This window comes from Panonychus citri, unplaced genomic scaffold (assembly GCF_014898815.1).
Source record: "Panonychus citri isolate SS breed McGregor unplaced genomic scaffold, ASM1489881v1 Contig00090, whole genome shotgun sequence".
Taxonomy (NCBI): domain Eukaryota; kingdom Metazoa; phylum Arthropoda; class Arachnida; order Trombidiformes; family Tetranychidae; genus Panonychus; species Panonychus citri.
Window position 1 is genome coordinate 571,385 of NW_026515495.1, and position 26,012 is coordinate 597,396.

General features: G+C 29.7%; 2 protein-coding genes and 2 non-coding genes across 6 annotated transcripts; 2 read left to right on the forward strand and 2 right to left on the reverse strand.

Annotated features, from left to right (window-relative positions):
- The first annotated feature begins 1,962 nt into the window (after nt 1–1,962).
- LOC128387440 (uncharacterized) lies at nt 1,963–5,725 on the forward strand. Its single transcript, XM_053346641.1, has 4 exons — nt 1,963–2,599; nt 2,763–3,470; nt 4,111–4,200; nt 5,079–5,725. Exons 1-4 carry the CDS (start codon nt 2,237–2,239, stop codon nt 5,205–5,207), a joined length of 1,290 nt encoding a protein of 429 aa, XP_053202616.1. The 5' UTR covers nt 1,963–2,236; the 3' UTR covers nt 5,208–5,725.
- Nucleotides 5,726–5,851: 126 nt separating this feature from the next.
- Nucleotides 5,852–18,286, reverse strand: LOC128387447 (ELAV-like protein 4). Of its 3 annotated transcripts, XM_053346648.1 has the most exons (5): nt 16,850–18,283; nt 12,115–12,268; nt 11,056–11,299; nt 10,494–10,860; nt 5,852–7,149 (listed from the first exon to the last, which is right to left on the reverse strand). In XM_053346648.1, exons 1-4 carry the CDS (start codon nt 17,180–17,182, stop codon nt 10,539–10,541), a joined length of 1,053 nt encoding a protein of 350 aa, XP_053202623.1. In that variant the 5' UTR covers nt 17,183–18,283; the 3' UTR covers nt 5,852–7,149; nt 10,494–10,538. The 3 variants fall into 3 exon arrangements, with proteins under 3 accessions (XP_053202623.1, XP_053202624.1, XP_053202625.1); XM_053346649.1 differs by having other exon boundaries at nt 5,852–10,860; nt 11,056–11,296; nt 16,850–18,286; XM_053346650.1 differs by having other exon boundaries at nt 5,852–10,860; nt 11,083–11,299; nt 16,850–18,281.
- A 6,792-nt stretch (nt 18,287–25,078) lies between these two features.
- Trnah-gug (transfer RNA histidin (anticodon GUG)) lies at nt 25,079–25,150 on the reverse strand. Its single transcript has one exon. It is a non-coding gene; the product is annotated as a tRNA-His (tRNA).
- Nucleotides 25,151–25,496: 346 nt separating this feature from the next.
- Nucleotides 25,497–25,568, forward strand: Trnah-gug (transfer RNA histidin (anticodon GUG)). The gene has a single exon. It is a non-coding gene; the product is annotated as a tRNA-His (tRNA).
- Nucleotides 25,569–26,012: the final 444 nt, after the last annotated feature.

Here is a 26,012-nt window from a genome sequence, read left to right on the forward strand (position 1 = left end):
TTGTTACAATGTAAATTTCCAAACTTTACGATTACCTGATAATTCAAGGGAATCCGAGTTTATTGTTGTTCGAAACTTTTTGTTCCCTCTACGATTACTTTTATAATCCTATTTGCGAGAGAGAGAGAGAGAGAGAGAGAGAGATAATAAATATCCTCATTCATTTGATTAATTACAATTTATTGAAGTCGATGGTTCATTTATAATCCATATAAACATCCGAGCTTCGAACATATAATATTTGAAGATCGAAAGAAACTTTTCCGGTCAAGTTAATGGTCAACTAATTGTAACTGTGAAAATCCAATAAACTTTTCTCAATCAACTAAATGCACATAAATGAAATGATTAAATAATCACCTTTTCTAGTTGATCTATTATAATGACCGTTGTTATTTTCCTGCCTCCTCATAACATGAGACTGTCAATGTCTTGGAATGGACAAATTTACCGTTATCATTTTCACTCTCCTTTACTATCAACATTATAACTGTAAATTCAAGTCAATTAATAGATATTGTTTATTGTTTCCTTTTCTCTTCATATTCCAATTGCTCAATATCATCCCATGGATCTCATGTTGCTCATCTGGTGTATTTATATTTGTTTTACTCGGTTGGATGAAACATTATTCCAAAGGCAACGTCACCACCAAAAGTTCAATTATAACTTACATGATAAAGTTAAATCGGGTCGATAAAATTGATCAATAACAGTTACGATTAAATAAAGACAGAAAACTTATTTGACTCTCTAAAGGTAAACATGTTATTGTGAATAGACAAATACACACTCACACACACACAGAATCTGACAAGAGAAATCGTTACCTTAGAGATGTTGATCATCATTATCATCATGATTCAGATTCATCTTTTCAATGGTATTAATTAAGCAACCGAATCGGAGTTGATTGAATCTCGTTTCAGCTCATCTTTCATGATTGATTGATATCCAACAACGATTATCATTCTTGGTGTGATGGGTTTCATTTTTTTTCCTTCTTATAATTTCTTATAACAGGTAATCCATTTGGTATCATTAATACCGTTACTTTTATCTCAATTCCGAGTTCAGTTCATTGTAGTAGAAGAAAATTTCATGGAGAGAGCATGAGAGAGAATAAAGATCTTTGCTACTCTCTCTTTCTTTTTTTTGTTCGCCTTTTCTTTCATAATATTATTACAACTTTTCGAGGAAATCAAATCATTTTAAATGAAAGGAAGAAAATTCATTGAAAATAATTCGATTGAATAACATTATTATTATCACTATTTTCACCTAGAAAAAGGCAGAATAATCAAGAATCGAAATGATACTCGTAGTGAGTAGCATTTGTAATGAGACCTTTGAGGTTTAACTTTAAAAAATAGAAACTCGAAAATGTTTCGACTTTTTTTCTCTCATTTATATCAATTTGTCAATGGAATTGCTTCTTGATTGAGATTATTGACAATCCATGAATTCAAGGTTTTCTCCTTTTCAATCTCCTTCAACATGGCTGGATAATAGATCAACAATAGAGAAGCAAAAATTGAGCCATTTCTCCTTCTTTTGATATCACAATTAAGCGAAAAAATAACAGAAAGAAAAAAAAGTTGCAGAAATCAATCGATCATTAAGATCTGAAACAAAGAACACAAAAAACGAGAGAGAGAGAGAGAGAGAGAGAGAGAGAGAGAGAATATATCAATATCTATGGAGAAAGATAATTACCATAAATAAGGTGAAGCTCGAGTTTAGAATCATTGAAACAATGGTTTAGTTGCGTGAGTTTCATCAATACGATAAACGATGAGAACGATGGTAATAATATAATCTAATGATAGTCGAGAATGAAAAATCTATGGATCGATAATTTTTCACTGATTAAACAATCAACCAGAGTGGGGGTGGTGGTGGGAAGAAGATAATATAATATATAATTCACTAGAATAATAACAGTTTCGTATGAAAGTTTTTACCGTTAAGAGTTAACTTTGATTAAGTTGATTAAAAGTATAAAGCTAATTAGTGATTGGGTGGATATAAACAATAGAAAGTGTGAGAAATTGTCTTATAACCATTAAAATACTCAACAGAAACTTTTCCTTTATCGTTTATAGTTTGATAATTAATTGATTATCGTAAGTGAGTTAATCATATTCAAAAAAGAAACAGACAAAAGGAACAAGATAAAAGCTAAATAAGAACATCAATCTTTGTGATTATTTGATTATCTCTCTAATCAAACAAGATGGCGGAATCACTTTCATCGGATGAGAAGATAAATATTGAGACAACAGTTAAACCTTTTGCTTTATTTTCACTTAATTTTGATGATTACAACATTGAGAAGCGAAAACAATCAAGTGGATTAACCAAATTATACCATAAAGTGATTAAAACCTTGATATTATCCCTTCTGGTTCGAAGTATCTTCGTCCTTTGGTACGAAGATGATTATGTTCAATTACTTCTTGGTTACAGTTATAAAACTTTTCCGTATCTCCATTGGGTTATCATATTTTATTTGATCTACACTTACGCTGTCCTTCATGTTGGAGCTCGATGCTGTCACACTAATCTCTATAATCTTGAATTCGTTGAAATATTTAAGGTAATTGTACAAGTTTATCTGCCATAAATTAACCACAATTAAACCCGAAATTAGCTCAACCATTATTCTGGTTTAACTGTTGACCATTAGGATGATTTTCAAGTCAATAATTAATGTTTTTCCCTTTATATCACTTTGATTGCCTGTTAACGTTAATTTTTAGCTTCTTAATGGAACCAAATTACCACAAGAACTTGGAACCAACATTAAAGTTGTTGAATCTCTGGCTCGTTACTCTCATTCCAAAATGGCTACTTGTCGTTATGTTATCGGTGTTCGAACTGTTATTGGTTCAGTCGTTTTCGCATCAATCTATCTTGATGATTCACCTCTCATGAAACCAGGAACATTTCAAGAAATTGATATTCATTCAGTTGCTTGGGCAGTTTTATTAACCTTTTTCGTATTCATTTGCTCGGGTATCATTTATGTGACCATAAATCTATTCGATATTCTTGGTTATTATTTTCAACTTCGATTTCATAAAGTTAATCAAGATATCGAAAGTATAATCACTGCTCGAGAATCACCCGTTTCAAATGTTAAAGTAATCGAATTGATGAAACAAATATTAATCGAACACGATTCTTTATGCTGGAAATTAGATCATTACAATCGCTATTGGTGTCTAATTGTTATGATCACTTTTTTCGTACAACCGACAATCTTTGTCTACACCATGTACGAAATTTGCTTCATGTACCAACCCTGGAGTGCGATGATCCTACTCTGGGCTCTTAACCTCGAATCGGCTTATATATTTACTCGAATGTTCCTAATCGGTGTTTCTTTATCAGACGAAATTCATCATGTTTACTTACGAGCTGTTCGAGCTTCTTTCGCCAAATATCCATTGGATCTTAGACTTCAGGTAAAACTCTTAGTTCTCTCTCTCTCTCTCTCTCTCTCTCTCTCTCTCTCTCTCTCTCTCAAATAATATTAATAACTGGGAACATGGACAATAGATTAGTTGGAGAAACTTTGATTAGATCATGAAAAAGTTCCAATATATAACTTGGAACATTTCATTTCGCTTTTATTTTTTATTAAAAGAAGAGGAAAAAAAATCAGCGACCATTTTTCATAACTTTCTTACTTTTTTTTTCTCTTCTCCTTTTTTCTCTGTTTCATCATTCATGATAAATGAAGACTGATGAACTTTAGCTCCATTGAAACCATTTAATCTGTCGATTCTCATTTCGAAAACGATGTCGTAAAAATTTCTTATAACATTTTATCGTATTTCTAATGTTCTATCGATTTTAGACTTTACTTGAAATAGACTTTCACTTATGAGTTTATATTTTATCCATTGTCATAATCCTAGAATGAAAATATTCTGTGGTCATAAAAATCTATTTCTAGAACTAAATCATCTCTCTCACAAGCTGAAAGAGAAAAAGAAGAAAAGTTCTTACTACTACCATCTAATATCAGATTCTCTTTCATTCATCCATTTTCTCTCTCCATCTACAACTGATTATCTATTCTCTCTCTATCTCTTCATACAGATTCGAATATTTATCCAAAGGATATCCGGAGCCACCATAGGCTTCTATTGTTATGATTTGTTTGGATTAAGTCGACATTCTTTCTACCATGTAAGTAATAAATTCAATTTAACATGAGCCAAACCGATGAACATGATGAAAAGAAAAGTAACAAAATTGAGAATCGTAAACGATTATATAACCAATTATCAAGTTTCCATTACGATTTTATATCCCAAGTAATTTAAGAATAGGAAATGACGATAATTTTTACTTGTTCAAAATTCTGATTAATCAGATTTCCTTTTGATTTCGTAAACTCGAGCATTGAGAAACTTTTTTGCATTTTTCTCTCTCTCTCGATGGATTAACTTGATTGTATTAATATTAATATGAATATTATCATCTCTAGTTGATGATGAAACTGCTAACGAAGCAATTTTCTCCCTCTCCCTCTCTCTCTCCCTTGTTATCAGAAGGAGGGAGAAAAAAGTTCATGGAGAAGTTTTCATTAAAATGCTAACTGGGAACTTGAACAATCCAAGTGAAAAATTGATAATATTCACAATATTTATACTTTCATTGTCTAAAAATAATTCAAACAACCAAATTGAGTTTCATGGAAGCTCACGGAAAATATCATTACTAATCTAATTAATTCTCAAGGTTCTCAGCTAATTTATCCACTTTTCCATACAGAATACATGGTGTAAATCTCTCGGTCAATAGTTTATCCTGAATTTATCAGAATTTATCGTACGGAAAATGAATATTGTTACACTTTTCCTTTCACATTTCATATGAATGAAGATAAATTGATTAATTAAAAATAATAATTTCCCAATTCTCTAATGATTATCGGTTGATTTAAGAGGCACAATTGATAATAATAACTTTTACATGATCCAAGTGACGTTTAAATCTCTTGCTAATTGTTGAAATTAATTAATTTGTCTATTGTTTTTGCTTTTCTTTCACAACAATTGAAGGCATTGGTTCATATGGGACAGAACTTTTTCCTCATCATCGATTTCGTTGTCTCACAAAAACAAGCACGAGAACAAATCGCCCTCGAAAGAGCCGCTCGAGCCGCCGCTTTGGGCAATATGGCCGGTTAGAGCTCGATTGACCTTCTAGACGACCTTAAAACCACAATCATAACGCTGAATGTACATTATATTTATTGAGGTTCCTTAATTATTACAAAATTAATCCATTATCCGGAAGATGAGGAAAAAAAAAATATTCATTGTAAATAATTGATAAAGTTAATTATTGAGAAATCAACTCAACTATTATCATTACATTAACTGAACCCACAATCAACCTAATCCCCTTCCAACAATTAACTTAATTAATAATCCATTTTGATTGACAGCACTTACCTTTTCTATTGTTAAAGAAATTTCATTCATTAATCTTAATTCATTGGAAAACTATTACAAACAGACAATTAACTAATTGATTGTTCAATCTATTAAATCAATCATAACTTTACTCTTTCTCTCCCAATGCTATTAACACACAACAATCAATTAATTGTTGTGTAGCCATTATAATTATTGTTGTCCAATCAAAAGAAACTCAAGATTAAATCATATTAATATTATCAATTTACTCTCTCAAAGAATAATAATAATAAAGTTCTGAGGAAAAAAGAAACTCGAAAACAATCAACTCGAATTGTATTTATACATAATCCAAGCCAGAGATTAAAATTAATCCGCGAATTTGAAATAATTGTTATTGAAAGACAAGAGAATTTATTAATTTAAATCATCGGCCTTTACTTGTTACCAACCCCCCGTTTATATTTGTAAATCTATTTACAATAGTTCGTGAAGTATTTAATGACCTTAGTACCAATGGTTCGGGTAGAAAGGATCAGCAAAAAAAACACCTCAATGTGTGAAAACGACACATCAAAGGAACACAATTGTTTCTTTAGGTATCATAAGTATTATTACAATTTTTTAGTTTAAATTTTTATTTTTGTCCAAATTTAGAACTTTTTTGTTTACGTATTCGACAAATTTTCTCAGTCCATTCCAATTGGAAATATATTCAGATGATGGTGACAATTATTTCCCATTTGTTTGTCAACATTTTTCGCATAATGTGTCAATCGATTTACTCTTTTCTTTTTAATTTTTCTTCCTTATTCCTCTTTCTGATATTTTTTTCCTTCCATGTCAATTGATATTCATGTAAATCAGTGATGATCATGAATTAGAAAAAAAAACAATTTCCATGTCATTTGATTGTTGATTTTAACATTCGCTTGATTGATAATATTATTAAGTATTAGTAGAAACGAAAAAGTTTCCAATTGAAAATCAATCCAAAAATTGATGATGACAATTCCTATTGACTTGAGTAATTAGATAGGAAATTAAGTTAGAATTGAGTTGAAAAAGAATCCAGTTAATTGTGAATATAACATCATAAGAATCAATTGATTGGTCTTTTTTCATCATCATCATCATCTGATGATCTCGCATTTCGCATTGTTGTTTGTTGATAGTTGTTGACAGTTGATGTTGATGTTGTTGTTGTTGTTGTTGTTTGTTTATCGGTGTTGTTGATGTTGATTGTAGAGTGGGTGGCAAAAGGAGTAAATAATATAAATCAAGTTTTAAGCCAAAAATGTCACACACAAGAAAAAATTGTAATTATTGTAAAATATTAATTTTGTTGCTCAAATAATCATAATTAGGTTAAGAATGATAATGATAATAATAATAATCATAATAATAAGACAATAATAATCATAATAATTAGAGATTGAAGATAATGATATAAGTAAATTGTAAGTGCTGTTAACAAATTGTTTTGTTTTTTGTGGTTTTTTTTGGGTTAATTTAGTTTTGGGTTAAGTTAAAAAGTAGAATGAAGCAAAATTGTTGTATGGAAGAAGCAAAATAATCAAGAATATAATTAAATTACGTTGTAAAGTATAATCATAATCGTGATGAGATGTTGATGTTTTTTTATGAGATATTTTTACTCTTTTGTTGTTGTTGTTTGTTGTTTGTTTGTCAATGGGAATTAAGATGAAGCCTAATTGTATTAACCATTAGATGACAATGATGTTGTGATGAAATTCAATAGATGATCAATAGGCGATGTTGTTTTCGATGATGATGATTTATAATTGAATGAAGAGAGAAAAACATCTTAATATCATTTTTTTTCGTATTGATGGAGAAAAACTTTGAATTATTAGAAGATGAAGATGAAGATGATGATGGAGAAAAAGTGAAATATTCACTATTTTTACTTATTATTATTATTATTTTCGTTCATCTTCCTTGGTTATCATCATTATCTTCATCTTTATCTTCATCTCTGATATTTTCTCCATGGTTTCGGTTGTATAATAGTGTAATTACAATCTAAATGATGATCAGAATTTTATTATTATTCCATTTTGATTATCATTCTGTTGTCAATTAATGAGTTAATTCTGAGGGTGGGAAGTTTTCATGAGAACAAAAAAGAAACCATGTAACATGTATTACATATCAATATGATATCTGATGAAAATATAGTTTTATATATTATCAGTTGAATTTCCTATCAATTGATTTGCTGATTAATTGCATTAATTTTATAAAACAATTTTTGGTGAACATTTAATTGTTGCTTGGTGTTAATCAACCGGTAACACGTTCGGTAATTCAATTGAGCCAATATTTCATGAGGAAGAAAATATGAAAGAAAAAAAAAGACAGAGAAAAAGAAAGAGAAGAAAAGAAAGGGCAATAAGAAAAAGGGAAGATTCTTCTTATAGAATGATAAAAGATACAAAAATCTTCATCTTGGCCCCCAACAATTAAGATAATTAATCAACTCATCATAATAATAATAATCGATTTGTTTTCACATTGAAAAGTTTTGAATATAATAATAATAATAATAGTTGAAAGTTTCCATTCATTTGTAAATATAATTAGTAAATAAGTGATCATAATTAAAGTTTAAAGACAAATTAAAGACAAATTGATAATGGTTATGATTAAATGATGAAAAAAACAAATAATTAAGGGTTTACATTGTTAATTATATAATAATAATAATTAGTTTTGTTGAAATAGCCACTCAAATATCAATAATAATATAATCATAACATTAGGTGGGAAATTTGAATTGATTGAAAAGCAAACATTTTATCATGATGGTTATTGAAAGGTTTTGTTTTTTCAGGGTGAAAGTGATCAGATAATAATGATAATAAAATGTAATCATAATAATGTTCATGGTAATCATGATGTCGATGATTCGAACGGAATGAAAAACGTAAAGGACTAGAATTAAATTAAAGGAGAAAATAATGAAACTTTATGTTCGATATTTTTCTTCTTCATCTTCGAATGTTAAAGAGAAAAGTAAGAAAAGAATTTTTGGTTTTTTTTCTATTTTTTTTTGTCGACAAGAAAAAAGAAAGAGAGACACAAAATCTTATATAATATTATCTGATATTCGAAACAGAAAATAAATAGATGAGCATGAGGAGGGTAGAAGATGAAGAGAAAAAAAAGGATGAGGATGAGAAGGAGAAGAATAATGAAAATGATGAAAAGTAAAAGGAGAATGGAAATTTTTCCGTTTTTTCGTTGAGTTTGTGTAGAAGATAAAAAGAGAGAGAGATGCACTCAAAATCAATCGAAATCGATTAATCGATAAAATGGAAAAGATTATTTAAGAGTCAGGAGAGAGAGAGAGAGAGAACGAGAGAGAACGAGAGAGAGAGAAGGATGAAGAAGATGAGGATGATTGGAAACGGAATGTTAAGAATAACAAAAAACAAAAGAAACATGAAAACGATTCAATTGAATTTTCTGTGTATTCTCAGAACTTTCTGAGTTTTTTTTTGTTTCTTCTTCTGTCCAATTCTGTCAATTGTTAGATGATCATCTTTTGTTATCATTGTTGTTTAATAAAAAATAAGGTTTCATCAGCAATTGATTATAATAAATTAATGGTTAATCAATAAATTGCTCATTTCCATTGTGATTGTTGTTGTTGTTGTAACAATATCTTCATGAATCAAGAGCAATTTTTAGATTGTAATTGATTTGTAACTAAGGAGATTTGAAGATGATGATGAAGATGAAAACAGAAAATAACAGTAAGAGTAGGAAGATGATGATGATAATGATGATGATGATGATGTAAGAAAATCACCATAATTGACATTTATCATGAATTCAATTGAAACTAAACTGAATTAAATCATAATGACAAATATTGATCATTGAGAATAACTTTTTGACTTATTATCAAAATCTAATTTCAATTTGTAGCATTTCATTATCATGATTTAAATCAGTTGATTAGCACCTTTCTCTCAATTATCTTATTGCTACAATTTAACAATTATCCTTAATTAGTTGGGTTAACTGTTCATCTTTCCCTCTGATTTTAATCTTAGTAATCAGCTGAAAACATTGAATCAAATGATGAATACGTTTTGTTGATTGAACAAATTTGCTAATAACTAATTAGCTAAATTGTATCAACCCTCTCATAGTAAGTGAATTTACTGATTAATCTGATTTGTTGTTGATTAAAAAACAAGCTTCTTGATTCAAATGAGATAATGAAAACAAACCCAAGATTTAACATTTGATTTAATTTCACCATTAATCAGAGATGTAAATTGGTTCAATTAACCTAAATGATTGCAAGTTAATTAAGGACATTTGATTGACTAGATTTGATCTTAATTGTAACAATTGATCCAAGACTCATATCAGTTAGTTAATCATCAATATAAAAGATGAGAGCGTAGCAACAATTAAATAAAAAACAAAACGTAAATCAAGTAAATTGTTTAAAACAATCAACAAGTTCGCCATTAACATTAGCAATTAAATTGCCAAATTAAATCACTTGATTTAGTTACACTTGAAAAAGCAAACAGGAAATTTAAAAATTTCACTCAAATGGTCACTCTGGTCAATATGAATTCTGATGATTTTCAATTGAAATTAAATTCCCATTGATGATCAAATATCAACCGGAAGATGATGATGATCAAATTTGGAAATTGTTTCAAGTGTAACTAATTTACTGAATAGAATTCGTTGTATTTAAATGATTATGCAAATGACGAGAAGGCTTAGAACTTGATTTACGTTTTCTTTTTCAAATTTTCTCTCTCAAATGTTGATTCTATCATCATCATTATCATCATCATCATCATCTTTACCCTGAGATCTTCTGGCGATTCAGTTTCCATCTCAACATTTCATCATCTTCCTCTGAATCTCCATCACTTTTTCTTGATGTTGTTATATTAATTTTCGTTTCCTATTATTGTTATTATATAAAAAATTGAGTTTCTTTTTTCTTCTCTTTTCTATTTTTTGTTTGAATCATTTCCTTTTCCTTTATCTTACTTGTTATTTGTTAACCATCACGAATCTCCTAATTTATACGTAGACTTAACATTTGTTTTTGCTCGTTTTAAAAGAGACTTGAAGAACTCGATTGCCCAAAGTGTAACCATTGAGACTCTGAATGGCAACCAGAGCTTCATCGTAATTTGTCATGGTAACAAAACCGAAGCCTTTACATTTGTTTGTTTGAAGATCACGAATTACTTTAACACTTTGGACAGCACCGAAAGGACCAAATAGTTGCCATAAAAGGTTCTCCTCGGTATCGGGGGCAAGATTATACACAAATAAACACCAACCAGTACCATTAACAGCGTTTGTTGCTAGAAGTGGATTTGCAAGTAGATCTCCAGCTAACGGTGAATATCTGTTCCAATTAATGATACACGATAATACAATGATAATGAATGATAAGAGGAACAACGAAAGTGTGACACAAGTTGAAGTCGAAGGAAAAAAGAAGGCGAGAAAAAGTATATATAAAAGAAGACGAAAAGAAAAAAGAAAAGAAAAAAACAAAAACATAAAATTAGAAAAGAATGAAATAAAATTATCTGTTTACCTGGTTATCGGTGACAGGGGAATGTACCTGAATCGGTTTGCTGGATGATGAATTGGTCCAGCAAATCGACGCTGAGGTGAAAGATATGCGGCCAGAGGAGCGAGGGCTTTGGCATTATTGCTTGGGTTATTGGCAAATTTAACTGTTATCGGGTCACTACTTCCTTCCGGGATCGTATTATGTAAATGTTTAATGGCCCTTTCGGCCTCTATCCTTTGGTCAAATCGGACAAACCCGACACCTTCTCAATATTTGGAAACAAAAAGAAAATATCATCCCAATTAATTTAAACAAAAAAAAGTCTCACCAAATTAAATTATCTTTCTGAAATTCATATTTCTATCATGAAAATTGAAGAAAACGATATAATAATGATAATTATCCTTCCCTAGGAATAGAAAATTATTATTTCTTTTATTTCCTGCTAATCATTTTCATCTTCATCAGCATTATAATCATCACCATTTAACCAAATTACCTTTCATAATAATATATTACAGAATAACATTTAATCATGAAAAAAAAGAGGTTAATCTTATTAACACAATTAACAATTGTAATACTTTTCCCCTGGCAAATGATTAAATGATTACCTCTCAATTGAATATAAAACTTTTTCCATACAGAAAAAAAATTAAAGACAAAACCAAATGGAAATTATCAATCTCGAATTATCAAAAACAATAATAATCCTGAGAAACGATAACTTGAACAATCATCTATCACAATTCTGGAAAATTGTTATTATATTAATCAAATGCTATCAAATTGATAAAATACAAAGTGATAACTATTATATGGACATTTAAAAGATAAATGTTTCAAGTCAAGTGATGGATAAATTATTTCATATTATTGCTGTTTCTTCAATAATTTCAGCACGACAAGTTATGAATGTCTAAAAATACATATAACACATAAATTGGAAAAAAAAGTGAATTCTATTTTCCCATTTGCCTTGCGGCCATTTATCCTAATATTATATATTTTGGTTACATGGAATATGAAAAAAAAGAAGAAGAAGAAAAATATAAAGTTAAATCTATTTTTTTATGTTACCTGTAATATTGTCACAAAGTATTCGTGATGTTATTATACGTCCATAAGGTGCAAATAGTTGTTCTAATTCTTGTTGTGTCATGGCCTTAGGTAAACCACTAACGTAAAGATTGGCTCCTTTTATGGCTTCGCTGCTCGGTCTGGCAAAAGAAACCTGATAAATAATAGTGAGAGAGAGAGAGACGATCATTATTATTAATACAGAATTTAAATATCACTTGGTTATCCAATCAAACAATCACAACGAAAAATATATATTATATAAATAGTTTGAAACATGATAATCATAAGGCAGTTTATTTAATATCATCAAATAATCAATCATTAAGAAACATCATCAACTGTTTTTTTTTTGGTTAATTCTGAGAATCGGGAATTATTTTGGTTACATTTCATTTCTGGTTATGCTTATTGTATTTGTATTTGCTTGGTTTTCTGGTTCTTGTTGTTATTATTATTGTTTTCATGATATTTGCTTCATGTATAACAATATAAATGCATATTGTATTATTATTATTGAGTAAAAGTAACTGTAAAAAAAAACAAGACAACCAGTGAAACTATTGTGGACTTGAATGTGGTTCCTTGAGCATAAATAATACTGATAATCAAGATAAAGTAATATTATCCTGGTTTCTCATTATTATAATCATATACGAAAATGATCAGATCACATATATAATACATATTAAACATATTCATTAAACAAACAGCTTCGAATCAGTGATTTCCTAATAGTTGCCTTGTTATTCAGATACAAAATATTAACGGTAAACACAATGAAGAGAACAAGAAATTTGATATCACTTTAATTAAACTCTCACTTTTTATGTTGCTCTCTTGATCTTTCTCTCTTACTCACTTTATCTCTAATCATCTTCTCTGAATTGAGTTCTGGTGGATAGAATCATGGAAAAACATCATGTCTCTCATTATCAATGTTAATATATAATAATAATAATGAAAATTTAGATTCGATGGTAACAGAATGTCTTAGATTACATTCTCATCCAATTTTCTTTCAATATCTCTCTATGTGTGTTTCCATATATAAAGTAAATGGTTATTATTGAGCTTCGATTATTGATTATTGGGTGAAATGGTTGAGTATAGTAGTAGAAGGAGATAAAGAAAGAGGAATGATGAAAAATATATAAGTTACTTTAATATTACACAAAAGAGTAAAAGTAAAAGAGATAAATAGATGAGAAATAAGAAAAGCTTAAGTTGATTTAATGTTATCTGCGAACTTGAAATGATATTTTACAGAAAGAAAGAAAGAAAGAAAGAAAGAAAGAGAGAGAGAGAGAGAGAGTAGATGATGAGATTGATTATGATGATGAGAATCGAAGATCAAGAGTAAAATACTTACCTTTAATTGGAGTTAAACTAAACAGTGAACTTAAATGAAGCACTCAGAATGAAAAAAATATCTACTATTAGATTGTATCAGGAAGAGGATGAGGATGAAAAGGATATTGTGATGATAAAATAAATAAAGGAAATAAAATGATGTTAATGATGAGAAGATAAAGAATGAGAAAGAGAGTGAGAGAGAGAGGTTGATAGATAAATGTTTTATCTTTTTCTGAAAAGTTATAAACAAAATAAATGACATCGACATGAGTAATAATGATAATAATTCCGAAGGCCCATGAAATGGAAGATAAAGATTCTCATCATCTTAACGTTTAAAGTATTTAATGTTATCATCATCAGAATTTTCATCATTATCTTCATTTTCTACCCCATCATCTCCATAGTCTCTGTCTGTCTGTCTGTCTTTTTCTTCCCCATGTTTTCATCACAGAGAAAATCAGTAATGTTTATATTATTTATCATTATTATTATCAAGATATCTACATACACATAAATGTATTCATGGAAGATCAATTTCAATGAACAAAACCAATAAATCTTTAAGTAAGATTTATATGAGAAAAGAGAGATGATGATGAGAAAAAGTAAAAGAAAATTCGAAACAAGATGAAGATAAAAGAGAGATGAGAAAAGAAGAATAAAAGAAAACAATAGAGGAAACTTTTTTCTATGCTAATATCATATTTACTTTTTCTTTTTACTCCCAGTTGAATTTCCTTCCCAGTTTATAATATTTATTTCATTCTATTCGAAAAGGTTTCATTGTAGGTGTTAGAATCATCATGTTAATGATGATCATGAAGAGAAAAGAGAAAAGAAATTCTCTAAAAAGAAAGAATATCAAAAGTTGACATGAAAATGTAAAAATGTTCGAAAAAAAAAAGATTATCCTTAGATTCATTTTCCAAGGATAATTTAAAATTCTGAACATCTCAGACTTTCTATCATGTGACATGATGTCTCTTGATAATAGTTTCTGATTATTCTTGATTAGCATCTAATCATTTTTTTTATTCTTCTCTCTCTCTTCCAGCTCATTGGCTCGTTTTCTGTGGTTATTATTATTCACTTATCATGGAAACAATTAGCATACATTAATGTTCACCATGTTGACTATTATTGTTGTTTTATTATTACGTTAATTCAGATACACAGGATGATGAGGATAAGAAGATGATGAGTACGAGTTATCATCTTTTTCCTTATCATCAACGTGATTTGGTAAAGTAAACAGATATTTCATGATAATAGTGAATCAAGAATGAATCAGAATCAATGAAACTATGTATTGAATTATTTATCTGTAACTTTATCAACTAGATGATGAGACAAGTGAAAAGATGAGGATGAAATGATAAAAGAGACTTAGAGAGAAAGTAATTTACACTTGAATGAAATTTCAGAATCAACATCATCATGATTCTGATGAGAAATGACAAATATTCACAGTTTCAATGTCTTATTATCATGGAGAAGATGAAAAAAAAATCAATTCTCTTTCTTCATGATAACAATTATTATCATTTTCAATTTTCAGTTATGGAAATTGTAACAAGATGATAATCATTACAATGAGAAATCTTCATCACTATTAATACAACCAACTTTTTGAAGATTTAATTAGGGAAAATAGACAAATTACCTTTCGACAAAACTTTGATTGATTAACTATTATAATTAATCATTGGAAGAGAGAATTTGAAAAAAAAGTTTGATTCAATTATCGTAACATTTTGATGTGAATATTAAAAGTCAATGTCATTCTCATGGGTTATCGATTGAGAGTGAAAATATCTAATCAGTTCAATTGATTATCTCATCAAAATTGATTAGATAAAAAAATATCCTAATCTTTTTGCTTCATCCTTAATCAGGATATTAAATGATCCGCATCTTTTTTTGTTCGCCATCATGTTAACCCAAATATTTGCTTAACATTAAATAAACAGAATAATTTTTTCTCGTTACTGTTGTATTGAGGTTTCATTGTTTCAAACAAAAATGTCAAACATATTGTCACATAAATACAAATGATGAGATAATGGTAACGATAAAAATGAATTATCATCATCGTCGTCATGAAATAGGAAGGAAATTCTCATGTTAATTGAATTAAATGGATGATGATGGTAATGATAAGATGAAAGATATTGATACAAATAAAAGCAAAATTAAGATTAAATTCTGATAGATAAACAGAGTAGAGAGTAAAGATAAATAAGGAATAATCAAGTTGAGATAAAATTCTGGTAAATGTTCAGATTCTTTAGCTTTAGATAAACTTAACGGTAAGTGATTCGAGTATTAAGTGACCTCTTTTAACCACCGGGAAAAGGGACGAGATGATAGAGAGTGAGAGAGAGAGAGAGAGAGACAAAGAAGACAAAGAAACTGATGGAAGATTAAAAGGAGGAGGAGGATGAGAGAAAGAGAGAAGGTGGAAGATAAAGATTAGAAATAGAATATGCTTGGGAGAGAAAAGGTGAATGTTAAAGTTAAAGCATAAAAAGAGAAGGAGGAAGATGAAAAGGGAGAGAAATAGTTTATTCCCTATCATCCCTAGGGAAGCCCTTTTTCCATTAAAATCGATAGGGAAGAGAGAGAGAGAGAGAGAGAGAGAAAAAAAGAAAGAGAGACAAATGATGATAATGATGATGAAAATAAAGCCGATGATGTTTACCACACCATTGATTGTACTATTGTGATGGTGGATACAAAGATGACGAGAAGGAGGATAAAGATTATGATAAAATGGGTGAGAAGACAAAAAGATATCAGAATTAGTTTTTAAATTTATTCCATAGAGAACGCGAGAGAGAGAGAGAGAGAGAGAGAGAGTTGAAGGAGCAATATAACAAAAGAGAAAAAGTAACGCACGTTTTGACACGCGTTTTAGCACGTAAATGACAAGAGTACGAAAACGCGTGCAAACAATAATAATGCAAATCAATTGACATCAATGTTTTCACCAATTTTATGACAACAATAAATTGAACATGAAAATAAACTGTACTTGTGATTAATAATATTAAATAGTATTTCGGATCAAGCAAATTAATAACCAGTTATTTGTTATCTTTTTCCCCTTTTCCTCGTTAAAAGTAAACCGCCTGAGGCTGATTAACAGCAAGTAATTAATTGTTAACTAATGACATGAGATTATTAAGTATTGTAATAACAAGAGAACCAAAAATCAAAAGATCAATAATAATAATACAAGAACAATATTCTCAATGAATGTGCAACAGTTTTTCTGGAACAAACAATTCCAATTCCAATTCCAATTTCAAACTCAAATTCTGATTCCGATTCTGATAAAAAAAACACCAAAGAAACAGATTAATTATCTTCTTACCTTAATTGTCTTATTTTGAAGCTTTAGTCCGTTAAGAGTGTTAATTGCTTTCTCAGCGTCATCTGATCTAACATAGTTCACAAAGCCGTAACCCAAAGATTGACCAGTGACCTTATCCCGAATCAGTTTACATGATTCAACCTCACCAATGGAAGCAAATAGACCACGAATATCCTCCTGTGTCATGGTCTGAGGTAGATAATTGACAATTAAATTGGTTTTCGAATCTTCTGAATCATCCTGAGAACCTGTTGATGAGGCTGATGCATTGTGCATGGAGTTACCATTTTGCTGTGGTAATGATGATACTGATGAGGAATCCATTCCGTTCATAATTGTATCCTCGGAGAGATTAAAAGATTCTGATGATTCGTCTTCCAGGTCGTGATCTTGTTTAATTTGTTGCGAGTCGAGTAAAATTTTATTATTATTATTATCCCTTTCGATTGGCGATGAGGAGGTTAAATGGGCTGACAGGGTATCAGGTTCACTGGAACGTGAATCAATCCCGTTCCTAATAACAATTTCCAGGACTTCGGCAATTTTTGCTTCTCAATTTGATATTTTATCGATATATAATAATAATAATAATATAATATAACAGGTAAATTTATCGATTAGATAAATAGCAAAAGAAGAAAAGAAAACGAAACAACAACAATTAAATTTGCCGATTGGTGATCAAATTTGATGAGCACAAAAATTATTTAGCAAAAATTTTTGATGATGTTCACTTAATATTATTATTATTATTATATTTGTTGGCACCTTTTGCTGATGAATTTCAGATAATTGGATTAACTTTCAAATTTGATTTGGTGACACTCACATAGATGAGACTCAAAAATATTGATGAAAGTTGAATTTATATTTATATCAAAAAAGGTTGAGGTTGTTATTAATTTATTGATGATAATGATGATAACCAGCACAGGCACAGAAAGAGAGACAGACAGAGGATTTTCAGAGTAAATGAGAGAGAGAGTAGACAGAATTGAATATGAATCAGTTAATTGTTGTTGTTTGTTGTTTGTGTCTTGGTGTTCAACTTATCGTTTTGTTATGTGTGTTTGTGTTGTGAAGATTTGGATTGGTGATTTAAATTGTTGGTTTGATTTTAAATTTTTGTCTAAAACAAACAAGGAAAAGACAGTTGATTAAGATTAAGAAATGTGATGATGATGGTGATTTAAGTGATTTGATAAAAGATGATGAAGAACAAAAATAAAAGATGAAAAGGGTAAGAAGAGAAAAAAATTAGATAGATGAGAAGAAAGAGAAGATAAAGAAGAGAAAAAAGATGATAATCTTAAAAAGGGGCAAAGAAAAGAATCGAATAAGAAGAAGAATAAATTTACGGGCAAATGAAGAAAAGAATAAGAAGAAAAAGATGTGATCGCGTGGCTTTCGAAAGGCAATAAACTGAATAACCGGACTCGAACTAAAAGAACCAAAACCAGGTAGGAGACAGAGAGAGAGAGAGAGAGAGAGAGAGAGAGAGAGAGAAAATGAAGACAAAGAAAGAGATGAAAGAAAGAAGAGTGAGATTCTGCGAAGCTAAAATTTTGTAACGCAAACTCGAAACTCGATTTAGATCAGAACAAAAACTTATCATTCCCTTGGAAACGAGATCTCTTTTATTTGATATAATTTCGAGCAAACTCCCAGTCGAAAGGAAGTTACTATGGTTACATTCACTTTCTTTCTTTCTTTCTTTCTTTCTTTTACTCTTCTTTCTCATCACCATCATCATATGAAAGAAGAAGAAGAAAGAAGAGAGAGAGAGAGAGAGAGAAAGGCAACAAGATCGCGTGCCACTTTCTTCCCTCATCTCTTTTATTTTTTTCTCTCTTTTCTCTTTCATCTTTAACTCTCTCACTCACTTTCTCGCCCCATCACATCCTTGTCCTCCCTCATCATCATCTAGCATCACCTTTTTTTCATCCAAACTTTAAAGCCCTAAGGGTAAAAAGGATTCATAATGATTTCAAAGTTATTTCTTTCAATCTAATAACTTTCTGTGTTGTTGTTGTTATTTTTTTTTCTTACTCAATGTTATCAACTTATTCATTCCCATGATACTGAAGTAGTAGTTTTTTTTTCATCATCATATTTTCATACAACAAAAACTCATTATCAATTTAGCAATAACCATATATATTCATGTAATGGGTTATTGTTTTTTATCATTTTTCACCTTACATGAAAATTTTAGTTTGCAAATTTAATCCAATTTCATGAATTTCATATATCTTATTTGCTCTGATAACTTTCATGCAGCCATGATGTTAAAAAGTAAATTATATCAACTGATTATGAGTTAATTTGGATAACATTGTTAAAAGAGTGAACCAAAAACTTAACAATTTAATGATAATTAGACAAATTATCAGATTAATGGTTAAGATGAGTGTTAATTGATAATTTAAGTTAAATTATCAACATTTATTCATCATCATTATCTTTATATTTCAGATTTTACCGTCTTTCGAGATTTTTGTTTCTCTCTTTCAATTGATGCAGAAACAGAATGAAAATTTTTCTCTTTCATCTTCATCATTCTATACTTATCTTCTCTTTCTTTTATTAGGATACCCCTCTTACTCTTACTCATCCTCATCATCATCATCATCATCTTTTTCTCATCTTCATCGATTTTAACCAGACTCTTTCATCTCATCTTTTTTTCATCTTCCCTTTTCACTCCTTATGATTAAATTTCTTCTTCTTTTCATGTAAACCTCTCTCTCTCTCTCTCTCTGCGTCTTTTTATCTTCCTCATCATCTTCTTTCGCTTCCCTTTATTCCATGTTCTTTTCGCCCCTTGATTGCCTCTTCTGCGTAAAGAAAAGTCTCAAAAAGAAGAGCTTCAAGGTAACAGTAAAAATTTCATCTTCTACTCCAAAATATATTAATACATTTTCTATTCCTCTTCCATATATAACTATAAATATATCGATGGACAACCTTGAGGACCACTTATATCCTCATTTTCATCTTCATCATAATCATCTTCTTTCTCATTCTCATCATTCTCTCTCACCTTCATCCGAATAACGGTAAAATGAAAAAAAAACTTTGAAGCACAAAAATAAACAAAATTAACAAGATAAAGTTTTCATCGTGTATCAATATATGAGAATAAACAAAAAGATTAGATAATCAAAAATCGTAATCTAATTTAATCAAAGGTTCTTAATACAATCGAATGATAATCAATCATATGATTGGGTTGACAGTTGATTTAATATATTGATTGTATTAATTACAGTCAATGATTATCAGCTAACCTTTAGAAAAGTGCAAGTCAAATACAAAAGGGAAATTAATTTTCTCTATTCAAAAGTTAATTGTTAACAATTTGATGGAAAAGGTAACTAACCAAACTTAAATCAAGTAAAATATTAGATTAATTCATAATTTTAATTATGTTAATTGTTGGGTTTAACTTAATAGTGTGAAAGATATTAACTTTCAATCAGTATATTCAAAGAGAGAGAGAGAGACTTTAATTACTAGTTATCACTTATTCATTTATTCATTTGATTTAAATTTGATTATCATTAGACAAAAAGAGTTAATAATTAACTACAGAAATTACTTATTACCCTTAATGAACAGTTAACATTTAATTGTATGCAATTGATAGTATTTCAAAATGAACCTTCATCTCATCTACATGATTCATTTAAATCATGTAATCAGAATCAGAATAGTCAAAAATATGTCACTGAACTTTTTTATTCATCTAAGAGGAGAAAAAACTGATTCAGTTTCCATGTAATTTTCCCCTGATTATTTATTTTCCCAACAATCATCCTCATCATCATCACTTAAAGTCATTATTATCTTCATCATTTACATGAATATAATTGTCAGTGGGTCTCCTCCCCTCTCTCTCTCTCTCTCTTATCATATTCAATTTAAATTGAATTTGTAATAATCTCTCATCATTTGATTTGAATTAAAATTGAAATGAAATTATGTTGATGAAGACAATTAGGCTGATCAAATATTGATTTACAATTAAGAGTTGAAATTAAACTTGATCATCAAATAATCATTGTTACAGTTGATCAACCTCAATCTCTTAAGTATGATGAGGATGCTAATGTTTATCATGATGTTCATGAAGATAATGATTCCAATAGTAAATGAACTCGAAGAAACTTTTAATACAATGAAGAATGAGACAATTGATGGTTTGTTAATTTACTGATTTTCGAATGATTATTTTTTCTTATTTTAATTTTTTTTCTCCATCATCATCAGTTTCTCTTCTTATTCTATAACTTAGTCGAATTATCATCGAATAAAGTTCATCATCATGTAATTCTCATTCAATTCTGAATCATGACTTAGGTTTACATTGGAAGTAAATAGAAGAAAACGAGAGAAAGAGAGAGAGATGAAAGGTAATGATGATGATCGAGTGGAAGTAAATACGTTCGATGAAAACATTTTTTCATCGAATGCGTATGTGTATTTGCCTTCGAACTAATTTACTATTGATCTGATGATTTTTCTTCTCTTCTACTTCATCATCTTGATTCATCATCATCATTGCTTATTCTTCATCCCTTCAGGTTCTAGTTCTGTAAAACAGCCTCAGGATTCATGATGAAGGGGGAAAATTATATATCATTGATGAGAATAGATAATAACCAGAATTGAGATTACATTCCTCAGAAATTTTCAAATCATTCTCGATACTTTTTCTCTCTCTCTCATCATGCTAACAATTAATTTCGCTCAAATAATCACAATGAACATTGTGACGATCTTTTGATTGTTGAAGATAAATTCCATCTCTTTATGAACAAGAGATTCTCCCAATTATTATGCTGACTAATTTATCGATTGATAATAATTTCATCTTAAAATGAACAAACATGAATTGTTAATGAGAAAAATTAATTATTCAAATTTATCATTTTAAATTTGTGCAAATTTCATTAAAATTATTGATTTTATCAAAATTATCAAAATTCTCTATCATAACTGTCCAAATGTTAAAAGTGATTAATTTTAATCTCTATTTGAAACCTTAATCTCTTTTCCTCATCTACATCATCATTAGTATCTTTCTCTGGTCACTTATTAGATGTCAAAATTGGTGCGAATATCAAATCACCATCAAAATGATGACAAAAAAATAGTCTTTTCGTTTTAAATTTAATTCTCTTTGTTAATCTGGACAGTTTAAACCGAATAGATAACTTTTTCTATGCAAAAAAAAACGAGTAACCTTGACGACAAATTATGATTCAAAAAACAGATAAAAACCGATATCGCACAAGAGAATGGGAGAAAGTGAGTGAGAAAGGAGAGAAAATAAGCCGAAACTAAACAATCTCAACACCGAAAGCACCAATTTTCTATTTGAAATGATTTGTTTTCTATCATCAGTTAAAGGACAAAGATCGAGTTCTAATGTATGTCCAAATATCGAGAATAAAAAATATCTCCCCTCAGAGAGAGAGAGAGAGAGAGAGAGAGAGAGAGAGAGAGAGAGAGAGATCGAAAGTTCCATTTAATGTCAGTTGGTATTAAAGCTCAGAATACGTGAACATAATGGATAAGAAAAGGGAGTTCGCCCTTTTTTACATGCGATACGGTCCAGTGAAGTGAATAAGGCCAACCTTTTACAACGGTAATCCTCATCTTCATCTTCTCCCTCATCTATCATCCTCTTTCTCTCTCTCTCTCTCCCTCTTAACAATAATCATGATGATAATAATAATAACGGTTCGAGAAGCGATCTAAGGTCTTTTTTCCCATCTGCTTATATTACATTTAATTTTCTACAATATTATCTTCATCATCATCTCATTTGTTTCCCCATTTCATCAGTTTCCATGGTAACATTGTATTTATAATCTGTGTAAGTGTGGGTTCGAACCCGACAACCCAAAAACTGGTAACTGATTATCGATACTTTTACTTTTTTATTATTAATTCGATACCAAGGTCAAGCTTGCGTAACTTTTATCACCTTTTACCTTGATAATTTTAACTCATCTTGTTGTTGTTTTTTTCCTGCTTGTGTTTATCATTTGTGCTCATCAACCACATTATAATCATTAATCAACTGTTAATTCAATGGTTCGTGAAATGATTAAGCTAAAATATTATAAACCGAAAGATAATCAACTTTGATAACAGTTAAAAAGCTCAATTAAAATGACAGAAAACATTTTCCTCTAGAAAATCATCAAAGTATCAACTCTCAACTGAGACAATTTAACATTTTAATTGTGTTTATATTTAGTTGATTGTTTATAAAGCTACAGATATTCACCCACATGAATATTAAATTAGATTGAAATTTATTATTATTATTATTATCATGAAATTTTGCATTCGATAAGTGGAATCATATTTTGAGAAATTAAAATTGATTAATAGGCCTTAATGGTTGATACTGTTGTGATTAAATCAATTTTTCTGGTTTAAGATGAATTACCATTTAAATTGAGAATCAACTAATTCACTGATTGTGTTAATATTTAACCAGAAAATGATACAAACTTTCAAGACTATTATAAGTTGTCATCTATTAGATTGATTTGTACAACACAATTTGCTAAACAACATTTCCAATTAAATCAGTTATTTTGATTGAAGTGTTAATCTTGTTTTCTTGATTAAAATGGTTATATCATCATTGAGATAATGAAGATACAAATGATTGGAAAGAGTGAAAGAGAGAGAGAGAGAGAGATACAATCATCCAAAAGGAAGAAGATTAAGAGATTGAATCAATAGGTAAATTTAAATCATTTCTATGGTATAACATTTGAAATAATCAGATGATAATGATGATGAAAAGGATGATGACGATAGAGAAGAAGTAGAAAAAATTACATGAAAGTGATTGATGAGATTGGGAACAATTTTATCAATGAAAACACATGATTAAGATCAATTCTCCATGTAAAGATTGGTGATTTAGTTTCATCTACTTTTTTGACCCAATGGAAAGAAGATGATACAGAAGAAAAAAGGAGAGATAATGATGATGATAACCATTGAGAAAATAAAGAAGAAGATGAAGTGAAAAAAGGAGAATAAGTTTTTTCTCTTATCTCTTATCATCATCATCATCGTCATGCTGACAGAATCAGAATGCCCCCTGAACTCATCAGAATCATAAAGAAAAAGGCAGAATACTAAACATAATATATAAGGAAAATCTTTGACTAAATTTGCTAGAAAATTCATCTTACTCGATTATCTTGACACCAAATGATTAACAGGCTGACAAAACTTAATAGTGAACATTCCTATTCCTATTCGGTTAATCAATTGGTTGCTTAATTTGATTACCATGATACTTTACCCTCTTCATCTTCATCTTCATCTTCCATCTCCTCCTCCTCCTCTTCTCTCTCACTCTCATCCTCTTGTCCTTCTGCTTCCTCATCCTCATCCTCATCTTCATCTTTTTCTCCATCACCATCTCTTTACGCTCCTTTTGTAGCTTATTCTCTCTCTCTCTTCGTCTTCTTCTTCTTCATCCCAATCTGATGTTCAATACTCTCCTCTCATGATACAAGTGATATAAGTCGGTGGTAAAGATGAAGATGAAGATTGGCTTCATAGTTTTTCATCAACCTCCATGGAAACTGATATAATGTTGGAGAAAACAAAATGTGACAGATATTTATTTCTTTCCCATAACAAAGCAACATAATTGGAGATTACAATTTAATACAAAAACAACTAAATCAATGTTCATCTTATTACGATTACCATGTTAATGGTTCATCCCTTTTTGTCTAAAGAACAAATTTATCTACATTATTATGTATCATTATCATTATCTTTGTATAATTGTCATCATTATTTAATATTATTTACCATTCATTTAGTCGTTTAATATTAATTATCCTCATTATTATTATTCAATTTGCATAATCATCAGTATCACCTACAATAATCTTCCATATCAACGTTGAAATCGCGACTCTTCTTTAATACAAGATAATCAATCGTTGAGAATTTATTGATTTGATTTCTTTTTCGTTTGTTTATCATTTTAATTGCTCACAATTAGAATTTATAAAAATTCTTGTTCGTTTTTCTTTTTTTATCTCAAAAGTAGTTGATCTTTTCTGAATTTGAGTTTCGCTTACTTTCAGTTGGCGCCAAAAAGTATCTGTCATCAATTTGTGGTGACTTTGGGTTGTGATTTCGTCCGAACGATCGAAAAATAAAAGGTATCGTTGCTGTCACCAGGATTCGAACCTGGGTTGTCGCGGCCACAACGCGAAGTACTAACCACTATACTATGACAGCTTCAGATATAAGCACCATCGCTTTACACTCTTATATAATCAAAGCCCGTTCACATCACATCCAAATCCCATTCACCAGCATCTTCATCATGTAATCAACCAACTATAACCTGTCATTATCATTGAAGATAAAAAAACAACATCAAGCCTTTTTTTTCATCATCATCATCATTCTTATCATCATGATTCAATCGATTCACGTTTACCAACCCTTTTCATTGTTATCTACAAACAATCAAAGTTTGTTGTTGACTTGGAAAGAAAGTTGATTCCAATTGATAATCCAACCCAAAAGGAATGAAATGAAAGGATTGAAACGGGAAATTCCGACTGAACTTTTATCTGAAGCTGTCATAGTATAGTGGTTAGTACTTCGCGTTGTGGCCGCGACAACCCAGGTTCGAATCCTGGTGACAGCAACGATACCTTTTATTTTTCGATCGTTCGGACGAAATCACAACCCAAAGTCACCACAAATTGATGACAGATACTTTTTGGCGCCAAACGAAAAAGTTAAAACCTTTTTTACTGTCTAATCTTGGATGTTTTCTATCAATTAGTGATCGTTTAGTGTGGGATATAACTGCATCGTTGGATATTTACGCGTTTTTGTCTACATAAGTCAAGCGAACTCAAAATACAACGAAAAACTAGATCTTTAACATACATCTTGTATTTGCTTATGCGTATGTAAACAAAAAGGAAGTGAGATTTCAAATAAAACTTGAGATAAAAACGATTACAAACCTAAAAATTGACCAAAGTCAAGATCGTTTTCTGATTGATTTCGATACAATAAAATTCGACAACAATACAATACATAGAATATATTATAAAAATCTATTGTTCGAATTGTGACCAAC

Excerpts from the sequence above, each read along its gene's own strand:
- LOC128387440 (XM_053346641.1), top strand. The coding sequence starts at position 2,237 with ATGGCGGAATCACTTTCATCGGATGAGAAGATAAATATTGAGACAACA. Across the intron at positions 2,600-2,762 it reads AATTCGTTGAAATATTTAAG|CTTCTTAATGGAACCAAATT; the intron begins GTAATTGTACAA and ends GTTAATTTTTAG. Across the intron at positions 4,201-5,078 it reads GTCGACATTCTTTCTACCAT|GCATTGGTTCATATGGGACA; the intron begins GTAAGTAATAAA and ends CAACAATTGAAG.
- LOC128387447 (XM_053346648.1), bottom strand. The coding sequence starts at position 17,182 with ATGAACGGAATGGATTCCTCATCAGTATCATCATTACCACAGCAAAAT. Across the intron at positions 12,269-16,849 it reads TTCAAAATAAGACAATTAAG|GTTTCTTTTGCCAGACCGAG; the intron begins GTAAGAAGATAA and ends ATTATTTATCAG. Across the intron at positions 11,300-12,114 it reads ACTTTGTGACAATATTACAG|AAGGTGTCGGGTTTGTCCGA; the intron begins GTAACATAAAAA and ends CCAAATATTGAG.